Below are 23,409 nucleotides of genomic sequence, written 5' to 3' on the forward strand. Positions count from 1 at the left end.
CTTCCAACAAGTGCAAGGAGCTCATAGACTTTTAAAAATAATATTGAGACCATCTGTGCAGCTGCCTCTGCTGTTTCTCTTGCATCCCTTTGCCTACTAAGCCAAACTTCTCCCCAGGTTCCCCCCTTGCCTTAAAACCAACTCTTTCCCCACCCCCCAGTTTGCTTCTAGTGTCCTTTGTGCCCCCTCATAGCTCATCTTGTCCACAAGACTCAACTCCTGCTCCTATTACCCCATTTGCAGTAAACTGATCATTCAACTTCCCTTCCTGGCCCCAATGCTAACTGACATTGTAAATGGACCCCTCTCCTCAGCTATTGCCTCCCCCCCTTTCCTTTAAAAACCTATTTTCGAACCGTGTCCTTGCAAACTACCACCCCATTTCCAACCTCCCTTTCCTCTCCAAAATCCATAAACATGTTGTCATCTCCCACATCCGTGCCTATCTTTCCCGCAATTCCATGTTTGAATCTCTCCATCAGGTTTTCACCCTTACCAAAGCACTGAAATAGCCCTAACCAAAGACACAAATGGCTGTGAAGCACTTTAGGACATCTCAAGGATGTGATAAGGTACAATGTAAAATGCAAGTTCATCTTTCCAAACTTTTCAGATTTTGGTAACAACTGACATACATGTGCTGCGAACTGTAATAATTATTTCCCCTTTTGGAGAGAGTCAGGTGACAGAGAAAAGGAATGTGCTACCAATGGTCCCGAAACAGTCTATGTAAAAGCACTCTCTTAAGTTGAGGCTAAGGCTGAATTTACACTATAACTTTAGCATTGACGCAAAGAAAGACTAATTTGCACCTACACTAAAGTTGTAGTGTAAATATGGAGTCGGAGTCCAACCTGACTCTGGAGTGAAGCAGAGCGAGAATCATTGGGGAGGGAGGCTACCTCCATTTTGCTCCGAAGTAAGATAAAACCCTGAATTTACACTATAACTTTTTGATGCCAATCTGTCGGTTTTAAATTAATTTGTTAACAAAGACATCCTTAGTCTAGTTTTGTAATACTACAGTACCACATCTATTAAAATGCCTTTCACATGAGCAAGTTCAAGACTCATCACTGACTGAAGCTAACGTCGCCAACCAATTTTTAAATGGGGAATTCTAGTACATGCTTCACCAGGCCAGAATTTGATATCAGACAACTTATGTTATCCCATAGTAAACACACCTTTCTGTCCAGTTATCAAAAAGACAAATTTGTCATCAAAGTCGCTGGGAAGGCCACAATTCATTTACTTAACTTTTCAAATAAACAAGGATGCATGTCGGCAAGGGGCAGCAATGGAATTTAGAAAGCAGCAAAATGGACCTCAACGTGAAATTGAAATTGGCTTTACATTTACCTTTTTGAACTGGTGCTGAGTCACTTTGCTCAGAGGGCAAGCCTGAGCCTCCATCTTTCCAGTAGGGATTCAGTTCTCTTTTGTGTATCTCAGTCTATAATGGAGGAAATCAATTAAAGAAATTGGAAACATACTTACAATTACAGTACTTATAAATGAAAATTACTCAGTATGCTTCCTTCCATTGTCCATAGTGTTATATTTGGCAATTCTTCGAAAATTGATGCATTCATATCCACTAAAACTAAAGAAATTAGTACAGTGAAGTTTATCAGTCTCTCCTACTACAGATATAAAGTGGAGAAGCCTAAAGCTTGCACATCATTATTGTAAACCTAAAGGTGTTGTTCTAAAAATAAGCCAGATAGGGAACTTAAATAATAGCATACAAGTGTAGAAAGTGATCGATTCAATTTTTGGCTGGCAATTTATTAAGATGATGATGCAGATCTAGCAGACATGAAATGTATCCTGGAAGTTACTTGCATAAACAGCAATCTGTGCTTCGCATACTAAATTGTAACTTTACTTATCCACCACAACTCAGAAACAAAGGTGACTGCAGAGCCAATCACAAGTTTTGAAACGTGCAACTTTTAGCTTCTGCCAAACTATATGTAAAAGGAAGCCAGAGGAAAGAAGTCCTTGACCCTCAACATCATTTCAATTACCAGCACATGATCTGAGGCAGTTCTATGAGCAACTTCAAAAGTAAAGGAAATGGGAACAACAACAGAAAATGCTGGAAAAACTCAGCAGGTCAGGCAACATCCGTGGACAGAAATTTGAGTTGACATTTCGGGTCGAACCCTTCTTCAAAACTGGAAAGAAAAGATAGATCGGAGGCAGGGCTGCGATCGGACAAAAGAATAAAAGAAACAAAAGAAGTAAAAAAGAGACAATAAAAGGTGTTAGAAGCTAGACGAGATGGTAATAGGCTGAGATTGGGTATAAAGTGTACTGGCAGGGCAAGGGATAGCTGCCAGGTGTGAAAGCGAAACAAAAGGAAAGGGGGGGGGGGGGGGAAAGGAGTGGTGGAGTACTAAAGGAAATGGTGTTTCAGCTCAGATCAAATCTAATAAAATTGCTATATATACACACATTCTAAAATGTTATATTCACAAGATATATTTATTGAGGAAACTAGACAAAGGTCCAAAGCCCAGGGAGCAGGATGCCACCAAGGATAAAAAAGTAGAAGGAAGGAATGATTAGCTGATGGCAAACTTGGGTTTTAAAAGCTTGTAGATTTTAAAGAAAGGAAAGATTGAGAGACTCGAGGAGCTCCACAGTTTTCAGATCCTGAAAAAACAATGCGTTAGAATTGGAGTCAGTTCCATGACTGTTAGTTTCTACATTAATCGAGGAGGAAGACGAGGGTGTAGAACAGCATATTTGAGGTGTTGAAGAACTGAGGGAGGAAAGCTCAGAGAAGCACTGATGAGAGCACTTAAAACAAATGATCATGTGCTAATGGTTAAAGATATCAAACTTATATTGTCACAAAATAATTTAGTACTAATATAAGCAAATATGAACAGAGTACACAGATCTTGTAAAGGTACTCAAAAGAGAAGGCAATGGAAATCATATTAATGTGAGTTCGCGAGGAAAACCCCTCCACTGCCTCAGTATTGTCAGACTGCTTGTCTGACATCCAGTTTTGGATTAGCCACAATTTCCTTCAGCTAAACACTGATCAGACAAAAGTTACAGAAGCAAATGTCTATTCCTTTTATTATCTAATCTCCTACTACCACTGCGTTCTTGCTTTCCTCTCTCCCTTGCCCAACTCCTTGGACAACTTTTTTCACAGTGCTGTAGCCTTACTCGTGGCTGCCTTCCCCCAATCTGTTGCCTTTGGAACAAGTTATTGGTATTGAAAATTATTATACCAATACAATGCTCACATGGGACGCCCTACTTTCCTTTCCTACTTCTCTTCCCACTTCAGTCTTTATCCTTTATCTTTGTTTGCCTGCAAGGTGACCATTTCTTGGAACTTACTGCCTTCCATATGTGATGCAGCCTAACACTTCCTCAAACTCAACAACTTTGAGGTTGCGTGTATGCAGCCAGAAACACTTTCTCCAAGTGTGTTTGCCCTGGATGCTCAAATCATACTGCAATGCATCAAACCGATTGCTACTTACATTGCACAGCACAGGTTTAGGTGTCAAAGCCAAGCAACACTGGCTCCCCAGTTCACAGAGGTCTCTTCTTCCCTTCACCCATCAAGCTCATGGAGGTATTTTCCCTTCCCGCTTTCTAACCAACCAAAAGCAGAGAGGCATTCTTCCAACCCCAATTCCCCATTCACCACAATTCCTGACTCCTTTCTGCTGCTTTGCATGAGGATGCTACACATACTGGGCATGAATTCTTGGTCTCGTAAAACTAGGTAAGACCAGGAATTCACGCCAACTGCATGCAGCAGAGTTGGATCCTTGAGAAAAGCAGCAGGAAGGAATCGAGAACAGCATTAACTGATAATCAGGGACTTAGAGATTTTAATAAAAACAGGAAATGCTGGGGATTTAATGTCTGGGTTTGCACTGCAATCCACTATTTGAGTTGCCCAGCTAAACACCATCCAACATTAGGAAAGGCTTGAAAGAAGGTTCACTGGTGTCAATTGTGGGTTTCACTGTCTCATTGATTAACCAGATTAAATTAATGGTTACTTGATTGTATCTCTGTGATATATAGAGCAACGTAATTTCCTTGTAATTTTGCAGTGATAAAGTCAAAATTTGACCTTCCAGTGAAAACATCATCATGCACCAACTAAATGGAGCATTCGTGTTGTTGATACTGGTCACGATAGCGACTGCAAAGGGCAAAATAAAACATTTCCCACCTTACGGCTGATACTACTTTTGGAAGAGTGAATTTGGCGAGACCATACCTGGAGAACTATGCACAGTTTTAGTCTCCTTACCTAAGGAAGGATATACTTGCTATTCAACGAAGGTTCATAGAGTCATAGGGGGAAAAATTCGGTTGCTTTGCACCTCCCGTTAGCACCTAAGAGGGCGCTAATGGGGTGCAAAGCAACTAGCGCCCGGGCGCGGCAATGTCTGCGCCGGTCACGAAATTGACCAGACATTTTGTGGCGGCACTAAACACTACCGCCATGATCTCCTACGCCCACAGATCGTGACATCAGTCAAGCGTGCAACGCCCCGGACTGGATATTGAGTGGCGCTCCCTGCCTTACCGCCTGCTGCTAGCAACGACAGGTTGAGGGGAGTGTTTTGCAGTCAGAAAGGGCCTGGGGGAGCGCTATTTAAAGGCGACCGCTTCCTGCCTTTTTTGTCGGCGATATTTTTGCACCACGCATCCTGAGAGAGAGAGAGAGAGAGAGAGAGAGAGAGAGGGAGAGAGAGCGAGAGAGAGCGACTTCTGGAGAGATTCAACGCTGTGTGAAGGAGTTTTGGGTAGTGAGCAGCACTTTGCAGGTTCATTTTGATTTGACCGTCCTTGCATCGATTTAGAAGAGACTGCAGGGGCTGCACTCTGAGCTCTTCCCCTGGGCCTCTCCATTGTTCTTTCCAGCAGATTTGGGCCTAGAAATTGAGTGGGCTTAGCGCCCATTTTGCGGCGCTAGAGGGCATTGCGCTGGACTTACAGCCGGTTTTGAAATTGACTAGGGCCCAACATCGGCGTTACACCGGTAGCGCTGCGCCGGCACCGATGACGTCATCGGTGTGCGCAGCGTCCCGGTTGCCGTGGTGACGGGCCCCAGCGCCGAAATTCAGTTGCGGCCGCCTCGCCCGTGGCAGCCGCAACTAAGACTCTGGCAACAGAGTCTTACACGACTTTGCGCCGGCGCATAAAGGTGGAGCGGCGGCCGGCCGCTTTCCCGCCGGCCGCCTGCCCGCACCTCCCTCCCCGGACTCCCCCACCCACCCCCCCCCCCCCGCGGAACAGATGCTTCTCGGCTGCGAGCCCGGCACTTCCCCAAGTTGCCGGGCTCATTTTTGTGGCGATTTAACCGGCCAGCGGGCGGGTGCAGGCAGCTCCTCCTTAACTGAAGGAGGAGGCCTGCACTTCCCGAGCCTGCCGCACCGCATCGGGCGCCGCAGCGCCGGAATAGCGCCGCAATGCGGCACGTAGCGCCAGTTTTCAGGCGCAAACAGCCTTCAGTAGCGCCGGCAGCCGTTTGGGCGCGGCGCTACTGAATTTTTGGCGCGCACAGCGCGACTTAGCACCGGCGCTAAATTTCCGGCGTTAAGCCCCGGCACAGCGCAAACTCAATTTCTAGGCCTTGATGTACAAATCTCTCCAGGCCGAGATTCAAGGCTGCAATGAGCAATGAGCAGGGTGTGGATGGAGAGCAAGATCGACCCTCCCCTTTAAGAGCTGGCTGGCGCCAGTCTGTCTGTGTTCCATTGCTAACTGACATCACCTGAGCTTCAGTAGCGCCTCGCTCCTCGACGTCAGCACCTTAAGAGGTGTGTAGCGCCTGATTTAACGCTCCAATCAACTCCAGGGGCCAACAGAAGCCAAATTTGCAGTCGGAGGCGATAATTAGCGGAGGCGCTAAACTTTGCGCCTGGCCGATAATTGCGTCCCAAATGGGGCGATACCGAATTTCTCCCCCATAGAGTCCTAATGGCACAGGAGGCGGCCATTCGGCCCATCGAGTCCGTGCCAGCTCTCTGTAGAGCAATCCAGACAGTCCCATTCCCCTGCTCTATCCCCACAGCCCTGCAAGTTTATTTCCCTCAAGTGCCTATCCAGTCTCCCCTCGAAAACATTGAGTATTTCCGCTTCCACCACTTCCGTCGGCAGCGAGTTCCAGGTCCTCATAAAAAAGTTTTTCCTCACATCCCCCCTATATCTCTTGCCCAAAACCTTAAATCTGTGTCCCTAGTCCTTGTACCATCAACTAGTGGGAACAGCCTTTCCCCGTCCAGCCTATCCTAATAATCTTGTACACCTCTATCAAATCACCCCTCAACCTTCTTTGCTCGAATGAAAACAAATCCAGCTTCTCCAACCTGTCTTTGTAGCCAAGATCCCCCATCCCCGGAACCATGCTGGTAAATCTCCTCTGCACCCTCTCAAGGGCCTTCATATCCTTCCTAAAGTGTGGTGACCAGAACTGGTTGCAATACTCCAGTTGTGGCCTAACCAGTGCTTTATAAAGGTTCAGCATAATTTCTCTACTTTTGTACTCAATACCACTATTTATGAAACCCAAGATCCCATATGCTTTGCTAACCACTCTCTCAATATGTCCTGCCACCTTCAGGGACTTATGCACATTAACTCCCAGGTCCCGCTGTCCCTGCACACTCTTTAAAACTGTGCCATTAAGTGTATATTGCCTCTCCCTGTTCCTTCTGCCAAAAGGCATCACCTCACACTTACTTCTCTGTATTAAATTCCATCTGTCACTTGTCTGCCCATTCTGCTAGTCTTTCTATGTCCTGTTGCAGTCGATTGGTATCATCCTCACTGTTTGCCACACCCCAAGTTTGGTGTCATCGGCAAATTTAGAAATTCTACTTTGTATTCACTAGATTGATTCCTGGGATGAGAGATTTGTCCTATGAGGGAAGATCAAGTAGAATGGGTCTATATTCTCTGGAATTTAGAAGAATGAGCGGTGATCTCATTGAAAGATGCAGGTAGATGCTGATAGGCTGTTTCCCCTGGCTAGAGTCTAGAACTGGGGGTCATAGTCACAGCATAAGGGGTCGGCCATTTAGGGAGATGAGGAGAAATTTCTTCACTCAAAGTTGTGAATCTTTGGCTAGAGGGCCATACGGCCTACTCCTGCTCCTATTTCTTATGTAAAATATGTTAAGTGACCCATATTTAGCACTGGCAAATGAGCCCAGAAAGTCCAGGCACTTCCTTTCTATTTATGCTTATATTTTCTTATTCACTAGTCTGTCCTGTTTGAATTTTCTGGGCCTGAACCTTTGGAAAGAGCTATTCTTAGTGCTGTTACCTCATTGATGGATAAATCCTAGATCAGAAAACCTAGATTTGTTAGTATACACAGCCCGAGATAAATGCAAATTAATGGAAACACTGTTCTACAATTTTCTATGCAGTCCTTGAAACCCCATAGTATGCACCTAAGTAGCCTATGAAGAAAAAAAGACTTGGACACTCCTCGCCTACAATAAATGTGGCAGTCAGAGAATAAAGCGCAAGATAATTAATTAATTAATTCGAAATCATACACAGAATTTACTGGACATGCTCCCTATTGCTGAACACAGGTCTGTTCAAGAGTGATGTGGATAATCCCAAGTTTGAGGCTGTCTGACAGATGTGGAAATCAACCTGACCTAACTGTTACTACTTCTGAGTTCACAGAATCATCCCCTCTCTGCTAATAGAAACCAGTGAACCTATTGAGAACAATAATTAACACTGCCAACTGCACAATACTATCAAACAGGAGACTGACAGATTCTACTGCAAGGGAGGAAATGAGAAGCTGTCCGTTATGAAATAACTACTCGGCTTTAGATAGGGAAAACTTCTTTGATGTAATCCAACCTATGGAGGTAATTTTAACCTAACTCACTGTCTGGGAAACTCTCAGGATCGGGTGGAACACTTCATTGACTTCAATGGAGAGTAAAATTGGGCGGGGTGCAAAAATAGCATTGTACCCGATATCTTGCGTTTCCAGACGAGCAGTTAGGTTAAAATCCCCCCACCCCACCAATATCTCTAAAACAGACACAAGATCTCTTCTCAGGATATGGATATCACTGGTACACCTGCTTTCAATAGAGGATGAAATATACTGTGATGGCTGACAACCAATATACTTTTTTTTAAACTTCTGTTTTAAGTATTCCTGCAATGTTATGACTTTTCACCATCTACAGTGTCACTAGATTTTGGAACACTGTTGATAATATTAAAACAACTGTACGTAGCTCAAAGTGGCATTTTAGGCCGCTGGATATATTAGTGCCACTTCATTTAAATTACACACTGCCATTTGAGTTGGGTTACTTACAGTAGCAGCACTGTAATATAAAATGTAGTACACTAAAGTGTACAATACTGATACTTGACAATAGTTATCTTATAGTTTATTGATTACTTAAATCATATGTTTATTTGATGTTAATTATATTTGTCTTCATCTTTTTTCATTACCTGTTCCATGGCTTGCACCTTCTCTTGCTCCATTTCTTTCTCCTTCAGTTTTCCAGCTCGGATTGCTGTAGTGGATACAGTCTTTAAAGTCATGAAGTCTAATGTCATCCATTCTTCCCTCTAGCACAGAATGGATACATCAAAGCATGTATTTAGCTACATAAATTGAAATAATGTTTAAAAAAATGACAAATTCTGCAGAGTTGAACTCATGTTATTTAGCTGCCCCACCTCCAATGAAAAAGAATTGAAAGGCTGCAGTTAGTGCTTTGTTTACAGCTGATTCTGCAAAGCTGGTGCCGTCTAAAATATGTTATCAGTAGTCTGCGATTTGTGACTAGCATGGCGTTACACCATCTGTTATCTGCAGAGTACGCCAAAGAGAGTTCTTTTGCATCATTCAAAAGTCAGAACCCGCAGCAGTAGTCAAGTTCCCAATTAAATAAACAGGTGCTGTAATTTTAAAAGAGAACTTCCAATAGCATTTTGGATTCTGGGTAAGCAATGACTCTTTTTCACCATCTTGCTTGCAACCAGATGGACTGTGAAGAAAGAAATAGAAAACAAGAAAAAAAGCAGTCCACAAAAATAAAGACAGAAAAGGAAGAGAGAAACAGAGAAAAAGAAAATGAGAAGAAAATTATAAAACAGTAAAGAGTAAAAGAGAAATGAGAGAAGAAAGAAGGAAAATGTCAAAGAAAAGAGAAAAAAGGATGAGTGAAATGTGAGACAAATATATTGTCATGTTTATATGACATTTTCAGATGTAGTACTGGCTTTATTTTGCAACAGTGAAAGTGGACCCACATTTTACTACCCACTTATTTTGTTGAAGTTAGAAAAGATAGGACCGTACATCTCATACTGAAACATGTGCAAGCAGTGCTGCACACCAGCCTCCCACAACCAAGTTAAGTTACTTTCAATCACTAAAATGGGAATGAGGGAAAAAGACTACCAGAGTTTGTTTTAACTTTAAAACTGCTCCTTTTACAGTACAGCCAAAGTATAAGAACTCCTTTTGCAGGTGATTTCTGATTGGCTGAGAGCACTTTTTCTTAGTTTCTAAGCTAGGCAACCAATGTTCCCTCTCATTGATCAGTGCGTGGCCATGCAACTTAGGGGGAATGTTGGAGGCAACATTGCGAGATGTGGGAGCCGGTGAACCCCATTGAGGCTCACGGTGATTACGTCTGTGACAAGTGTCTGCTGCTACAGGAACTCCAGCTCCGTGTTGATGAGCTGGAGTCTGAGCTTCAGACACTGCGACACATCAGGGAGGGGGAGAAGTTCCTGGACTCTGTGTATCAGGAGGTGGTCACACCTATGAAGTTAATTAATTCAGATGTAGCCCATGGTCAGGGACAGGACGGTGTGACTACGAGTGAGGCATGTACGGGGATCCAGGAGGTAGTGTTGGAGGAGCCACAGCCCTTGCTCTTGTCCAACAGGTTCGAGGTTCTTACTCCCTGTGGGGACAGGAGCAGGGACTGCAGGGAGGATGAGCAACCTGGCCACAGCACCGTGGAGCGGGGGGCCATTCAAGAGGGGGGAGTAAATAGAAATGTTGTAGTGGTAGGGGATAGTATTATTAGGGGGATAGATAGAGTTCTCTGCAGCCGAGAGCGAGAGTCCCGTAGGCTGTGTTGCCTACCCGGTGCCAGGGTTAAGGACATCTCCTCTGGGCTGGAAAGAAACTTGCAGTGGGAGGGGCTGGATCCAGTTGTCGTGGTCCATGTTGGTACAAACGACATAGATAGGACTAGGAAGCCGGTTCTGTTAAAGGAGTATGAGCAGCTAGGGGTCAAATTAAAAGACAGAACCTCAAGGGTAATAATCTCTGGATTATTACCTGAGCCACGAGCGAATTTGGCTAGGACAAATAAAATTAGAGAGTTAAATGCGTGGCTCAAAGACTGGTGTGGGAGAAATGGGTTTTGCTTCCTGGGACACTGGCACCAGTACTGGGGCAGGAGGGAGCTGTTCCGTTGGGACGGGCTTCACTTGGCTAGTGCTGGGGCGAGAGTCCTGGCGGATCATATAACTAGGGCTGTAGAGAGGGCTTTAAACTAACTAGTGGGGGGGGAGGTTCCTAGAGAGCAAATAATAAAAATGACAACAGAGAAGGTCATAGACTTAGGTAGCAGTGGGGAAATTAAAAACCAGAGCGTGTCAGGAAGGGGCAGAAGGTATGGAGTGAAAGGTAAAGTAATAAAAAGGGCAAAAGCAGGAACTAAGTGTCACAAAACATATTTGAAAGTTCTCTATCTGAATGCACGTAGCATTCGTAACAAAATAGATGAGTTAATGGCACAAATAACTACATATGGGTATGATCTTGTGGCCATTACAGAAACATGGCTGCAGGGTGACAATGCCTGGGAATTAAACATACCAAGTTATTTAACAATCAGGAAGGACAGGCAGGAAGGAAGGGGAGGTGGGGTGGCTATGTTAATAAAGGAAGGAATCACTGTAATACAGAGAAATGATATTGGGTCAAAAGATCAGGATAATGAAACAGTTTGGGTGGAGATAAGGAATAATAAGGGGAAAAAAACACTAGTGGGCGTAGTCTATAGGCCTCCGAACAGTTGCAACTCTGTTGGACGGAGTATCAATCACGAAATAGTTGAGGCTTGTAATAAGGGAACATCTATAATTATGGGGGATTTTAACTATCATATTAATTGGACAAATCAAATTGGGCAGGGCTGCCTTGAGGATGAGTTCATTGAGTGTATTAGGGATGGGTTTCTTGAGCAGTATGTAACTGAACCGACCAGGGGGCAGGCAACCTTAGATCTGGTCCTGTGTAACGAGACAGGATTAATTAAAAATGTCCTAGTAAAGGATCCCCTTGGAATGAGTGACCATAACATGGTTGAATTCCATATTCAATTAGAGGGTGAGAAGGTTGGATCTCAAACAAGCGTGCTAAGCTTGAATAAAGGAGACTATGAAGGTATGAGAGCGGAATTGAGTAGAGTGGATTGGGAAAATAGATTAAAGGGTAAGACGATACATGATCAGTGGTGTACATTTAAGGAGTTATTTTACAACTTCCAAAAAAAATATATTCCACTGAGAAGAAAAGGGTGTAAAAGAAAAGACAGCCATCCGTGGCTAAGTAAAGAAATTAAGGATAGTATTCGACTAAAAACAAGGGCATATAAGGTAGCCAAATCTAGTGGGAGGATAGAGGGTTGGGAAAACTTTAAAAGACAGCAAAAAATAACAAAAAGATTGATTAAGAAAGGGAAGATAGATTATGAAAGTAAATGAGCAAAAAATATAAAAACAGATAGTAAGAGTTTTTATAGTTATATAAAAAGAAAAAGGGTGGCTAAAGTAAATGTTGGTCCCTTAGAGGATGAGACCAGGAAATTAATGGTGGGAAATATGGAGATGGCAAAAACACAATGAATATTTTGTGTCAGTCTTTACAGTAGAGGACACTAAGAATATCCCAACACTGGACAAACGGGGGGCTATAGGGGGGGAGGAGCTAAACACGATCAAAATCACTAAGGAAGTGGTACTCGGTAAAATAATGGGACTCAAGGCGGATAAATCACCTGGACCTGATGGCTTACATCCTAGGGTCTTGAGGGAAGTGGCGGTAGGGATTGTGGATGCATTGGTAATAATTTTCCAAAACTCCCTGGACTCGGCAAAGGTCCCGGCAGACTGGAAAACTGCTAATGTAACACCCTTATTTAAAAAGGGCAGTAGACAGAAGGCTGGAAACTATAGACCGGTTAGCCTAACATCTGTGGTAGGTAAAATTTTGGAGTCCATTATTAAGGAGACAGTAACAGGACATTTGGATAATCATAATTTAATAGGACAAAGTCAGCATGGTTTTATGAAGGGGAAGTCATGTTTGACAAATTTGCTGGAGTTCTTTGAGGAAGTAACATATAGGGTGGATAAAGGGCAACCAGTGGACGTAGTGTATTTAGACTTCCAAAAGGCATTTGACAAGGTGCCACACAAAAGATTATTGCTTAAGATAAAAAATCACGGGATTGGGGGTAATATTCTGGCATGGATAGAGGATTGGCTATCTAACAGAAGGCAGAGAGTTGGGATAAATGGTTCATTCTCAGACTGGCAATCAGTAACTAGTGGTGTTCTGCAGGGGTCAGTGCTGGGTCCCCAACTCTTTACAATCTATATTAACGATTTGGAGGAGGGGACCGAGTGTAACATATCAAAGTTTGCAGATGATACTAAGATGGGGGAGAAAGTAGTGAGTGAGGAGGACATAAAATACCTGCAAGGGGACATAGACAGGCTAAGTAAGTGGGCAGAGATTTGGCAGATGGAATACAATACTGGAAAGTGTGAGGTTATGCACTTTGGCAGGAAAAATCATAGAGCAAGTTAATATCTTAATGGCAAGAAACTGGAAAGTACTGAAGTACAAAGGGATCTGGGGGTCCTGGTGCACGAAACTCAAAAGGTTAGTATGCAGGTGCAGCAAGTGATTTAAGAAGGCCAATGGAATGTTGGCTTTCATTGCTAGGGGGATAGAATATAAAAATAGGGAGGTATTGCTTCAGTTGTACAAGGTATTGATGAGACCGCACCTGGAATACTGCATACAGTTTTGGTGTCCATACTTAAGAAAAGACATACTTGCTCTCGAGTCAGTACAAAGAAGGTTCACTCGGTTAATCCCGGGGATGAGGGGATGGACATATGAGGAGAGGTTGAGTAGATTGGGACTCTACTCATTGGAGTTCAGAAGAATGAGAGGCGATCTTATTGAAACATATAAGATTGTGAAGGGGTTGGATCGGGTGGATGCGGGGAGAATGTTCCCGATGGGTGAAACTAGAACTAGGGGGCATAGTCTTAGAATAAGGGGCTGCTCTTTCAAAACTGAGATGAGGAGGAACTACTTCACTCAGAGGGTGGTAGGTCCATGGAATATGCTGCCCCAAAAAGCTGTAGAAGCTACATCATTACATAAATTTAAAACAGAAATAGACAGTTTCCTAGAAGTAAAGGGAATTAAGGGTTACGGGGAGTGGGCAGGAATTTGGACATGAGTCTAGGTTCGGATCGGTCATGGTCCTGTGGGTAGCGGAGCGGGCCCAGGGGCCGTGTAGCCTGATCCTGCTCATATTTCGTGTGTCTAATTCTGTTAGATTCAGGAGATGGTTCTGTGATAGTAGATTGGCGGTTAGGATCAGATCAGCCATGATCTTATTGAATGGCGGAGCAGGCTCGAGGGGCCGATTGGCCTACTCCTGCTCCTATTTCTTATGTTCTTATGTTCTTAACCCAGTTGAGCCAACAATAATTGAATCACATTTTTAGGAAAGGACTCCTGTTCAACACTGGGCAGTGCATGCTAGGTCAGACAACATCTGGCACTTTTTGGGATTGTGACCCCTAACCAAACATTAATGAATACCCTATGTGATCTGTTGTAACAATTTAGTTACAATTATGAAACACTGTCAAATAGTTGGACTTAGTGAAAACTCTAGCTAAATGAAGTGGGCTCTGAAAGATATCCAAGAAAATTGTGTTTGTGATCCTTCAAGAAAATCCAAACTAAAATCTATGTATATTATTGCAGAGACTATAAAAAACAACACTGGAGAACCAGTCATTGATTAAAATAGAAAATCAGGACATAATAGCAGTAAATTAAACTGTAGCTAGGTCCTGATTAGCAATCAACTTTGTTGGGGTATAATATTTTCAGGAGAGATAAGGAAGGAAGGGAGGAAGGGCAGGGTTATTAATTATAGGCAGTATCATAGCACTAGCGCATAGCATAAGGACTTAAATAGAGAAGTGGTCCAAGCCAAATCCCTTTGGATTGAGTGAGGAGTAATAAGTGATCGGTCACATTACTGAGAGTTAATTATAGACTGCTGAACAATGGAAAGGAAATTGAGGATGAAATTTGTAGAAAATTACAGAGGCAAGTATTAGCGACAGAATTATAACTGCAGGAGAACTTAATTATCCAGAAAATATTGGAATAGGGAAAATGTTTGTGGTGAAAAAGGGTTTTTTTGTAGTTGAGGACAGTTTTCTCAATCAATAAATTGCTATTTCAACAAGGAAGGATGACTAGGTTTTGGGAAATGAAGTAGAGTAAGTAGGTGATCATTTGTGAAACAGTGGTCACAATACAATTAGATTTAGCGTTAAGAATTAAAAAGGTAAAAAGAAACAGAAAAGCTGAGGACTCGAGTACTTGTCTGGAAAGAGTAAATTGGAGCAAGATAAAAACTATGCCCAGATCAAATGGAAGGAAACATTGGAAAATGGAACCAGAGACCAGCAAAGGAAGAACAGGAGACAGAAATAAAATACATTCTAATATTGAAGGTTGGGGTTCCATGGCTACATAGAAATTAAATAAAATTTCAAATTTAAAAAAGTGTTTCGTGCATACAGAGCAGATAATTAAAAAAAGAAATCTAGGACAAATATAAATATAGCCAAGCTACAAAAGGGGAGATTCAAAAGCCTAAGAGAGAGTGGGACAGAAATTTTTTAAAAACATACACGAACAATACAAAAATGTCCTACAGGTACATTAGAAGAGCAGTGTCATGGTAGGATTAGGGTCATTAAGAGATGGAGGAGGCAAGCTTGCAGTGGAGAATCAGGGAATTATAGTTATCCTAAATAAGTACTTTGTCGGTAAAAGAGTGACGGCTCAGACAATAATTTTCCCAAATTCAGTGGGAAGGAAAATTATGCTAGAGGATTGCAAGGTAGCAAAAAAGCAAACAGGGATAAGCCAGGAAATTATAGGCCAGTTAGTCTCAGTTTAACTGTATACAAACTACTTACAATGTATAATACAGTACGAAATTACTAATCACTTGGAGAAATATGCATTAATAAGCATGAATTTCAAAGGGGAAGGTTGGGCTTTACCAATCTTATAGAATTTGTTGAAGAATTTGTTGAAGAAATAAAAGAAAAGATGAAGGAAATGCATGACAATGGCAAACTGTGACAAGGACTGTGAAGGACTGCAAGAGGATCAAGGATACGGTATTACAGTCATGGAGAGAATTGAGAAGTTAGAGCTTTTTTACGAGAAGATTAACGTGAGATTTGGTAGGAGCCCTCAAGATTATGAAGGATCACGATAGAGTAAATAGTGATAAATTGTTTCCGATGGTTGGCAAGATAGTAACAGGTGGGCACAAAGATAATCACAAAAAATTATGGCTCAGAATTTGCAAAGCAAAGGCGTTCGCCGCTGGTCCCAAAGAAAGCTGCCCACAAAGACCTTGCGATCTCTGCGGCGAGAAGTTTGCCTTTTTTGACGTGCAATTGAGATCAGTGTAGCGTAGTGGGAATCCCATAGCGCGATCTACTGTGACGTCAACAAGCTATCTAAGCATCCAATCACAGTGCAGAATTCTCACAAACGAAACCAGGAAGTGAAGAATTTGCTTTTATTCTGACTTTTTAAAAATGTTAGAGAGCAAAATAAAGATTGGGGCTCTCAAGGGGAAAAGGTAAACCTGAAATAAATACGAACAAACTTTAAAAAAACTTAAAAGTTTCTTAAAAATTGTCATTTTTATTTTAATGGGGAGATTTGACACTAGACAAAATGAAAATTAGTTTTTCAGGGCCATTGGTTAGCAGTCAACATGCTGTTAAAACCCCAGTTACACCTAATCCAACAAGGCCTAACTTTTAATGGGGTATTTAACAGCAATATTATCGCAGAAAAGCCCAAGTTTTTGTCAGCTTCACTGATTGCCAGTGTGTGTGGCCACAGCACAGCCAGTGTTGAATCAGTGAATGACCGTCCACAACTTCAGGATTCTCGCATTTAGATGCCCACCGCAAATTCTGGGCCTATAAGTTTGAGGGTGGTTAGAATGAGGAATTTGCTACCACAAACCGTTGTTGAAGCAGAGTTCATATGCACTTTTAAAAGGGAATTACGTAGTTGCTTGAAAAGAAGGAATATTAAAGGACTTGGGGTGAATTACAAAGACAAGATGGCTAGTGAAAAGAAACTGCAAATATTGGAAAGCTGAAATAAAAACAGAAAATGCTGGAAATAATGCTTCGGGTGGACTTCATCAACATGTGTATTTCCAGCATTACTGGCTTTATTTTGGACTAGGTGGCTCATTGGGAGAAAAGTACTGGCAGAGAGTTAATAGTTGGTAGCTCTCATGGACTTGTTTCTATATTGTAATATTCTGAGATCCTGAAAAGTTCTTACATACCTGAGCAGTGTCAGTTTTTCCTGCAGAACTTAAGTGCTCTTCTTTGACTTTCCACTGCGTTTTACTGCTGCCAGGATTAGATCCAGCAGTAGCTTCAATCCATTCTACCTCTGAACCCTGAAGCATAAAATCAATTTAAATAATCTCCAAGTGTAATTGACAAGTGTATCAATAGGATCCAATTAGTCTAATTTTAAGGGCTTTCACAGATAAAGTATATAACTGCCATTTCCTATTAACAACTTCTTTCACCTTTGTCAATTCAGTGTTGCGTGAGCACCTTACACTAATAGCAAAGATGAAATAGCAATTACTTCACATCCCAATGCATTTAATTTCCTACCGCAATCCCAACTGACTATTCAATGTAGAACTTAAAATGCTTACCATCTTACTATCAGCCACTGCACCGGCTACGGACACTGCAAACCCAGCCCAGTCGACCCCGCAGGGTCCTCCTCACCAACATCTGGAGAATTGTGCCAAAATTGGGAGAGCTGTCCCACAGACTAGTCAAGCAACAGCCTAACATAGTCATACTCACAGAATCATACCTTTCAGCCAATGTCCCAAACTCCTCCGACACCATCCCTGGGTATGTCCTGTCCCACCGGCAGGACAGACCCACTAGGGGTGGCGGCACAGTGGTATACAGTCGGGAAGGAGTGGCCCTGGGAGTCCTCAACATTGACTCCGGACCCCATGAAGTCTCATGGCTTCAGGTCAAGCATGGACAAGGAAACCTCCTGCTGATTACCACCTACCGCCCTCCCTCAGCTGATGAATTAGTACTCCTGCATGTTGAACACCACTTGGAAGAAGCACTGAGAGTAGCAAGGGCACAGAATGTACTCTGGGTGGGGACTTCAATGTCCATCAACAAGAGTATGCCATAGACAGGGCTAAGCGATCACACAATCAACGGATCAGATCAAAGCTCTGCAGTTCTGCTACATCCAGTCATGAATGGTGATGGACGATTAAACGACTAACAGGAGGAGGAGGCTCCATGAATATCCCCATTCTCAATGATGGTGGAGCCCAGCACGCGAGTGCAAAAGACAAGGCTGAAGCGTTTGCAACCATCTTCAGCCAGAAGTGCCAAGTGGATGATCCATATCAACCTACTCCTGAGGCCCCCACCATCACAGAAGCCAGTCTTCAGCCAATTCAATTCACTCCACGTGATATCAAGAAACGGCTGAGTGCACCGGATACAGCAAAGGCTATGGACCCCGACAACATCTCGGCTATCATGCTGAAGACTTGTGCTCCAGAACTAGCCGCGCCTCGAGCCAACCTATTCCAATACAGCTACAACACTGGCATCTATCCGACAATGTGGAAAACTGCCTAGGTATGTCCTGTCCACAAAAAGCAGGACAAATCCAACCTGGCCAATTACCTCCCCATCAGGCTACTCTCAATCACCAAAGTGATGGAAGGTGTCATCGACAGTGCTATCAAGCGGCACTTACTCACCAATAACCTGCTCACTGATGCCTAGTTAGTGTTCCGCCAAGACCACTCGGTCCTGACCTCATTACAGCCTTTGTCCCAACATGGACAAAGGAGCTGAATTCCAGAGGTGAGGTGAAAGTGACTGCCCCTTGACATCAAGACAGCATTTGACCGAGTGTAGCATCAAGGAGCCCTAGTAAAACTGAAGTCAATGGGAATTGGGGGGAAAACGCTCCACTGGCTGGAGTCATATCTAGCACAAAGGAAGATGGTTGTCGTGGTTGAAGGTGAATCATCACAGCCCCAGGACATCGCAGCAGGAGTTCCTCAGGGCAGTGTCCTAGGTCTAACCAGCTTCAGCTGCTGCATCAATGACCTTCCCTCCATCATAAGGTCAAAAATGGGGATGTTCGCTGATGACTGCAGTGTTCAGTACCATTCACAACTCTTCAGGTAATGAAGCAGTCAATGCCCGCATGCAACAAGACCTGGATGACATTCAGGCTTGGGCTGATAAGTGGCAGGTGTGGTAAACCACTGTTAACCTGTACATGCCTGTGTGGTAAACCATTGTTAACCCTGTACAAGTCCAGGCATGTCTCAGCCCCTGGCTCCACCCCTAAGCCCGGGTATAAAGGTGACTCACCACCCTTCCCCCGGGAGCTCTTAGGATGGATTCACTAGCAGAGGCATGCTCTAGTTCTTAGTCAATAAAAGCCTACTTCATATAAGTCCATCTCGTAGTCTTTGGTATTGTTGATAGCGCATCAATTTTATTGATTAATTTTCAACATGGAGCAAATCTTGAAACCGGAACGTTTAGACCTGGATCCTCAAGCAGCAGATGCAGCCAATAACTTTGAACACTGGCTGAGCTGTTTCGAAGCCTTCCTGGAGGCCTCCAGCACTACTGTCACTATAGGTGACGCGAAACGGCTTGTCTTGAACTCACGGGTGAGCCACCGAGTCTACTCGATCATCCGAGACGCCACTACTTACGCGGCCGCCATCGCGACGCTAAAGGAACAATACGTGAGGCCTTTTAACGAGGTCTACGCCAGACCTCCTGGCTACCCAAAAACAGCGCCCCGGGGAATCGGGCGCTGAATATTTACTGGCACTGAGTCCTCGGCCGGGACTATAATTGCAAAGCGGTGACGGCCAAGGAATGCACGGAAGACCTGATCCGAGACGCCTACGTAGCCGGCATCAGGTCCAACTATACTCGGCAGAGGCTGCTGGAACAGAGGGGGCTCGACCTGCAGAAGACGGTGGCCCTCGCTAACTCGTTAGACGTGGCCCTCCAGAACATGGACGCCTACCCCCCTGACCGGATGGCCACGTGGATGCCACGGGAGCAGCCATCTTGGGACCCGGTAAGGCCACAAGCCGCCAGCAGCCCAACTACAGCTGCAATGACCAGAGGCCAGAAATGCTACTTCTGCGGCCAGGCCAAGCACCCCAGACAGCAATGCCCAGCAAAGGACGCGACCTGCTCCAAATGCGGCAAGAAAGGCCACTACGCGAGAGTGTGCAAGGCGAAATCGACCCCCAATTCCAGCAGCGCCGCGTGTGAACCGTACAGGCCGCCATTTTGGACCCCACCAACCACGTGTGAGCCGTGCGGGCCGCCATTTTGGACACCACCAGCCGAGGGGGAGCCGCCATCTTGGACACCATCTCGGGACCAGGCCCTCGGCGCGGGCGAATACTACAGCGACCCACCGACCTCGACGATGGCCTCCATCACCCTGGCCCAATCTAGGCCCCATCAACTAGCCAGGTCCATGATGAACGTAAAGGTAAATGGCCATGCCACAAATTGCCTTTTCGACTGCGGAAGCACGGAGAGCTTCATCCACCCCGACACGGTGCGACGCTACTCCCTATCGGTTATGCGCACACGCCACCAGGTCTTTATGGCCTCAAAGTCCCATACGGCGGACGTCGGCGGCTACTGTGTAGCGACTCTGACAATGAACGGCGTGGAGTACAGAGAGTTTAAATTCCTCGTCCTGCCACAGCTCTGCGCTCCCGTACTGCTAGGATTAGACTTCCAGTGCCATCTGGAGAGCGTCACGATGGCATATGGCGGGCCCCTGCCCCCACTTACAGTCTGCAGCCAGCAGAATTTAAACACGGCGCCGCGCAAAGTATGCAGCCTGTCCACCCTGAAGGTCAAAACCCCCCCCGTTGTTCGCTAACCTCGCCAAAGACTGCAAGCCAATTGTTACTAAAGGCAGGCGGTACAGTGCCGGGGATAGGAGCTTTATTAAATCAGAAGTACAAAGACTCCTGAGGGAAGGGATTATCGAGGGCAGCACCAGCCCATGGCGAGCCCAAGTGGTGGTAGTAAAGACCGGCGAAAAACAGCACCTGGTTATTGACTACAGCCAGACGATCAATCGATACACGCAATTAGACGCATACCCACTTCCCCGCATATCTGACATGGTCAACCAGATAGCACAATACCGGGTATTCTCGACGATTGATTCGAAGTCGGCATACCACCAGCTCCCCATCAGGCCTGAGGACCGCCAGTACACGGCCTTCGAGGCTGACGGTCGCCTCTACCACTTCCTCCGAGTCCCCTTCGGCGTCACCAACGGGGTCTCGGTCTTCCAAAGGGAGATGGACCCGATGGTTGACCAGAGCGCGCTGCAGGCCACCTTCCCCTATCTAGACAACGTCACCATCTGCGGCCATGACCGGCAGGACCACGACGCCAACCTAGAAAAATTCCTCCGTACGGCCCAACGGCTGAATCTGACATACAACAGAGAAAAATGTATGTTCCGCACCGCGCGCCTCGCTATTCTTGGCTGCGTGGTGGAAAACGGAGTCATCGGCCCCGACCCCGACCGAATGCGCCCCCTCCTGGAACTACCTCCCCCCCCCACTGCCTAAAAGCCCTGAAGAGATGCCTAGGGTTCTTCTCTTACTACGCCCAGTGGGTGCCCAACTATGCGGACAAAGCCCGGCCCCTCATCAAGTCAACCTCCTTCCCCCTGACGGCAGAGGCCCGTGCGGCCTTCACCCTCATAAAAGAGGACATTGCGAAGGCCACAATGCACGCAGTGGATGAGTCCATCCCTTTCCAAGTGGAGAGCGATGCATCCGACTTCGCCCTAGCCGCAACCCTTAACCAGGCGGGGAGACCCGTGGCCTTCTTTTCACGGACCCTCCAGGGCCCCGAAATTCGACACTCCTCAGTCGAGAAGGAGGCCCAGGCAATAGTGGAGGCTGTACGGCACTGGAGACATTACCTGGCCGGTAAACGTTTCACCCTGCTCACTGACCAACGGTCAGTAGCATTTATGTTTAACAACAGACAAAGGGGGAAAATCAAAAATTATAAGATATTGCGGTGGAGGATCGAGTTATCCACCTACAACTACGATATCTTATACCGGCCCGGGAAACTTAATGAGCCCCCAGACGCCCTATCCCGTGGGACATGTGCCAACGCACAAGTCGATAGGCTACAGACCCTCCACAATGATCTCTGCCACCCGGGGGTCACCAGGTTCTTCCACTTTATTAAAGCTCGCAACCTGCCTTATTCCATCGAGGAGGTCAGGACCATGACCAGGAACTGCCAGGTCTGCGCCGAATGCAAACCGCATTTTTATAGGCCAGACAGGGCACACCTGATTAAAGCCATCCGCCCCTTCGAACGTCTCAGCGTCGATTTCAAGGGGCCCCTTCCCTCCTCTGACCGCAACACGTACTTCCTCAATATTATTGACGAGTACTCCCGTTTCCCCTTCGCCATCCCCTGCCCGGACATGACCAGCGCCACAGTCATCAGGTGCCTCCACGACCTGTTCGCCATATTTGGCTTCCCCAATTACATCCACAGCGACAGGGGCTCGTCGTTCATGAGCGACGAGCTGCGCCAGTACCTGCTCGAGAAGGGCATAGCCACAAGCAGGACTACCAGCTACAACCCCCGGGGTAACGGACAGGTGGAGAGGGGGAACGCAACGGTGTGGAAGACCGCCATGCTCGCCCTAAAATCCAAGGGCCTCCCAATCTCCCGCTGGCAAGATGTCCTCCCCGATGCGCTCCACTCCATACGATCACTGCTCTGTACTGCCACAAACGCCACCCCTCACGAGAAGATGTTTGTCTTCCCCAGGAAATCCACCTCGGGGACATCACTACCGCCATGGCTGACGTCCCTGGGGCCCGTCCTGCTCAGGAAACACGTGAGGAGCCATAAGACGGACCCCCTAGTCGAAAAGGTTCACCTCCTCCACGCCAACCCACAGTACGCCTACGTGGCGTATCCTGACGGGCGGGAGGACACAGTCTCAATTCGAGACCTCGCACCCTCAGGTACCACCCGAAACACCATCGATCACCATCCACTACCTCCACCCACCACCACTACCCACGGCGCACCACCGGGGTGTCTACCACGAACTGACGACATGCCGGTGCCATCCCTACCCCGAGAGGACGACACGCCAGTGCTCCGTCCCACGCGAGAAGCGGCCGCGGGCAAAGAACTGCAGCAACCGGCACCACGAAGATCATTACGGCAGACAAGACCCCCGGAGAGACTTTCGTATACGAACTTTTGAAACACTTCACCCCGCCGGACTCTTTTTTAAATGAGGGGTGAATGTGGTAAACCACTGTTAACCTGTACATGCCTGTGTGGTAAACCACTGTTAACCCTGTACAAGTCCAGGCATGTCTCAGCCCCTGGCTCCACCCCTAAGCCCGGGTTTAAAGGTGACTCACCACCCTTCCCCCGGGAGCTCTTAGGATGGATTCACTAACAGAGGCATGCTCTAGTTCTTAGTCAATAAAAGCCTACTTCATATAAGTCCATCTCGTAGTCTTTGGTATTGTTGATAGCGCATCAGCAGGTAACATTCGCGAGTACCAGGCAATGACTATCTCCAACAAGCGAGAGTCTAACCACCTCCCCTTGACATTCAACAGCATTACCATCGCCAAATTCCCCACCATCAACATCCTGGGGGTCACCATTGACCACAAACTTAATTGGACCACCCACATAAATACTGTGGCAACAAGGGCAGGTCAGAGGCGAGGTATTCTGTGGCATGTGTCTCACCTCCTGACTCCCCAAAGCCTTTCCACCATCAACAAGGCACAAGTAAGGAGTGTGATGGAATACTCTCCACTTGCCTGGATGAGTGCAGCTCCAACAACACTCAAGAAGCTC

At 45.7% G+C, this 23,409-nt stretch overlaps 1 protein-coding gene across 4 annotated transcripts in view; it reads right to left on the reverse strand.

Annotated features, from left to right (window-relative positions):
* cwf19l2 (CWF19 like cell cycle control factor 2) overlaps positions 1 to 23,409 on the reverse strand; it is a 250,839-nt gene that overhangs the window by 160,410 nt on the left and 67,020 nt on the right. For all 4 annotated transcript variants that reach the window (XM_085999076.1, XM_085999075.1, XM_085999077.1 and 1 more), the window contains exons 4-6: positions 16,743 to 16,859; positions 8,503 to 8,622; positions 1,363 to 1,456 (exon numbers count right to left, since the gene is read on the reverse strand). In XM_085999076.1, coding sequence (XP_085855202.1) covers positions 1,363 to 1,456; positions 8,503 to 8,622; positions 16,743 to 16,859 — 331 coding nt within the window. The remainder of the gene's footprint in view (positions 1 to 1,362; positions 1,457 to 8,502; positions 8,623 to 16,742; positions 16,860 to 23,409) is intronic.

This window comes from Somniosus microcephalus, chromosome 10, assembly GCF_052327205.1.
Source record: "Somniosus microcephalus isolate GS21.2 chromosome 10, FLI_Smic_1.0, whole genome shotgun sequence".
Classification (NCBI taxonomy): Eukaryota; Metazoa; Chordata; class Chondrichthyes; order Squaliformes; family Somniosidae; genus Somniosus; species Somniosus microcephalus.